This window comes from Gobio gobio (assembly GCF_949357685.1).
Source record: "Gobio gobio genome assembly, chromosome: 4".
In the NCBI taxonomy this organism is placed as follows: Eukaryota; Metazoa; Chordata; class Actinopteri; order Cypriniformes; family Gobionidae; genus Gobio; species Gobio gobio.
The window spans coordinates 1,222,889-1,226,761 of record NC_137100.1 but is presented as its reverse complement, the minus strand read 5'-3'; the positions used below and the strand labels follow the sequence as shown (position 1 = coordinate 1,226,761).

General features: G+C 33.4%; 1 protein-coding gene across 2 annotated transcripts in view; it reads right to left on the bottom strand.

Annotated features, from left to right (window-relative positions):
- Positions 1–3,625, bottom strand: part of ythdc2 (YTH domain containing 2) — a 76,991-nt gene extending 73,366 nt beyond the window's left edge. Inside the window, exons 1-2 of one of the 2 annotated variants that reach the window (XM_079814035.1) lie at positions 3,558–3,625; positions 1,493–1,640 (exon numbers count right to left, since the gene is read on the bottom strand). In XM_079814035.1, the coding sequence (XP_079670161.1) occupies positions 1,493–1,631 (139 nt within the window). In that variant the 5' untranslated portion in view covers positions 1,632–1,640; positions 3,558–3,625. Of the gene's footprint in view, positions 1–1,492; positions 1,641–3,243; positions 3,350–3,557 lie in introns of those variants that run through there. The other variant, XM_079814036.1, reaches the window with a different exon arrangement.
- Positions 3,626–3,873: the final 248 nt, after the last annotated feature.

The window sequence follows — 3,873 nt, the reverse complement described above, 5'->3', positions numbered from 1 at the left end:
TGTGTTGTTTTTCTCTGTTATGTATGCTTGTAAAGCGCTTTGAGAAAGCTACTTTTATAATATATAAAATAAATGTATTATTATTATTATAAAAGTGAATCCATCCGTCATAAAAGTGAATGGTTTACAATCACATTGACATGCACACACAGGAACCGATAAGCGGAATGGGAATGTGTGTTTCTTATCGAATCACTGGTTCTGGGTAGGGTTGGGAACCGAGAACCGGTTCTTATGCAGAAAAATACCAGAACCGCGCGAAATTCCTAAGTTTCGGTTCCGAAAACGGTTCTGGTGCAATGTGTGTGCGAAACGCTGGTAGCGTATCCGAGTGACAGCCAGTGTTGCCAAGTCCGTGGTTTTCCCGCTTTCTCGTTTTCCACTGTTGCCGCGGGCTGTGTTTCATGTCCGCGGGTTGAAGCGATTGTGCAATTGTGCGGGTTTTGTTGTGAAAACCTGGCAACCCTGGCTCACCTCATCATGAATATTAATTACGTTGCCTGCCGCTTCCAGGAGTGCAACGCAGTTCAGCCTGAAAGCCCTCGCGCTACACATTTACGGTTTTGCGTCAGATATTTTCTCCTTAACCACCAGCATGGCGAAGAGAAAGTCACAATGGATTCATTTCCAAAGAATGAATGATAATGAAGCAAAATGTAACACGTGAAAAGTTAATAACATGCAAAGGAGGCTGCACTAGCAATTTGACAAAACATTTGCTACAGCAGAGAGTGCCTCAGGGCTTATACCAGATTTATAGTGTAAGGCCTATATATATATATTTGTCAACCGTTGAGTCACCATGGTTTAGGTAAGCGGTTTAGTGGTTTAGGCACAATTACCTTTGTAATGCTGAATTGCAATTTATTATTTACAAGTTCACTGAATAACTGAATTACTATTAAATTAATATACAACTAATTAATAAATATAACTGAATAAAACCAAGTTATAAATTATATTTATTAGAGACAGAGAGATAAAATGTAATAAGACAATTTCAGAGGTGTTCATTTGAAAAACAATGTGTTGCAAGAATGGCTTAATTAATACTGTAATATATGTACAGTTCAGGACTTTTTTGACATTGCCAACCTGTAAATAAATTTTAGAGCAAGTAATAAACACAAAATGGATTGTTTGAGTTGCGTATTGTGCCTTTTTCCTTTCCCACTATTTGTTTAATAATTTTAATGGAGCCGGAATTGGAACCGGAATCGTTAGGCGGAACCGGAACCGGAACCGGAACCGGAAAATTTCTCACGATTCCCAACCCTAGTTCTGGGAAACATGGAACCGGTTGTCGATGTCCCTAAGGGCCCTAAAAACATCACAGCGACCGCAGGTGTTCCTCAGGGCTCTGTCCTGGGCCCTCTTCTGCTTGCTTCCTCTCAGTTACAAGGCATCTCCACACACAGCTTTCGTTATTCTGCCCCCCCGTTATGGAGCTCTATGAGAGTTAAAGCTGGTCTAAAGCAGATGATGCTCAAACCTGTGTCGTCGCTGTACTGGAAGCGCTCCAGAGCGATGTTGACGGAGATCTTGACCTCTTCATCGATCCTGATGTCCTTCAGTCCTCTGGCCTTCAGAGAGGACGTGGCTTTAGCGCTCATGCTGGATTTACGGGACATTTCTTCTCCCTAAGCAGGAACAGAGAGAGTCAGAGTCATGGCTTCATCACTTCATCGCTTCATATCATCGCTTCATCACTTCATATCATCGCTGCTGGGTCGTCTAGATTCTTATATAATATCATATGATTCAAATATCAAAATATTTAGTTTCTGTTAAGTTTTATTACGGCACTTTCTACTTAATAAAATAAATTAGCAAACACTTTTATCCAAAGCAACTTTCAATTGATTTACTCATTTATATATTTACTTGAACAGTATGTTATAAATTATTTATTATTTTGTATTTATGTAATATTTATGGCAAATTGACACCTTGCCATATATATGTATGTCTAATTACCCATTTATTTATTTAACTTAATAAATATTAAATTATTTATTTTTATATTTATTATGTATCTTTACACACACACACACACACACACACACACACACACACACACACACACACACACACACACACACACACACACACACACACACACACACACACACACACACACACACACACACACACACACACACACACACACACACACACACACACACACACACACACACACACACACACACACACACACACACACACACACACACACACACACACACACACCTTATTTTGATTAGTTATTCATTTTAAGTTATTTAAATATTATTTTATTAGTTACTTATTTTGATATATATAAATGTATATTTTATATTTATATATAATTGACACCTTGCCATATATTTGTTTAATTACCCATTTATTTTAATATTATTTTATAAGTTTTAAATAAATAAATATATATATATATATATATATATATATATATATATATATATATATATATATATATATATATAATTACTAATTTATTTTTATATAAATAAATGTATACATTTATATTTATATATATTTTATACTTTGTATTTTTTATATATATATATATTACTCATTTATTTATTTTAATCTTAATTTTTGTTAATTATTATATTTTTACACTTTTTCCTCTGCCATATATTTGTTTAATTACCCATTTATTTATTTACTTTAATATTATTTTATAAGTTATTTATATATATATATATATATATATATATATATATATATATATATATATATATATATATATATATGTGTGTGTGTGTGTGTGTGTGTGTGTGTTTAATTACTCATTTATTTATTTGAACCTTATTTTAATTATTCATATTTATTCATTTTAGTCATTTAAAATTATTAATAACTTTATATTTAATTACTCATTTATGTAAATCTTATTTAATTACTCATTTATTTTTATTTAAATAAATTTTAATTTTTATATTACATATAGTTATATATAGATAAATTACTTATTTATTTAAATCCTAATTTTTGTTAATTATTTGTATATTTTTACACTTTTTCCTCTAAACTTTTGCCTTAGTTTAAAAGTGATGCTATGCTAATGCTATATTAATAAATGTAAATGTCCCTGCAATGATTTAATATAACCTAATCATATAAAAGTACTGTATTTCGTTTAGTTAGATTTATTGTGAATAATTGATTTAATTCTTACACAAGAAAAAAGAAGATATAAATATAATCCCACACAAACTGTAAAGATAAAAACAAACTCACTGTAAACTCGGTGTGCGTTAGCAGCTACAGCTAAACTAGCGTATTTACCACTAAAACACTACCGCAACACACTGACACTTGCTAAAGATGGACCAGAGAGATAGAAAACACAGACTTTTGACTGAAATACTCGTTAATATCGTGTGTATATGAATCCTGTCCATTCATTGAGCGTCGCGAGCATCGCTAGCGTCGCTTCACCGCTCGTTCACAGCTTAATGCTAATAAAGTGGAGACATCTCACGCGTTTCTCTGAGGAGAATACAGCGCGAAAACACACATACATACAAACACACACACACACACACACACACCTGGAGGTGTCCGAGGGGTTTAATCCCGCTGTCAGTCACGGCTATGTGTGTGTTTCTGTCTGAGGAGAAGCGAAACTGACGCTGCGCATGCGCAACAGAGATACAGATCATCCCTCTGACGTCACCGCGGCGACATCTTGTGGTGTTCATTTTTATGTTATTATATTAACTTTCAAAGAGAAAACACACGTTTAACATCAGACAGAATTGAATTACACATATAACAGATCTTTCCATTCATGTTGTCTTGTATGTAAAGTATTAATTAGAGATGTATGAAACTTCCTAAGAGCAATTATTAGCTAATTATGTGGGA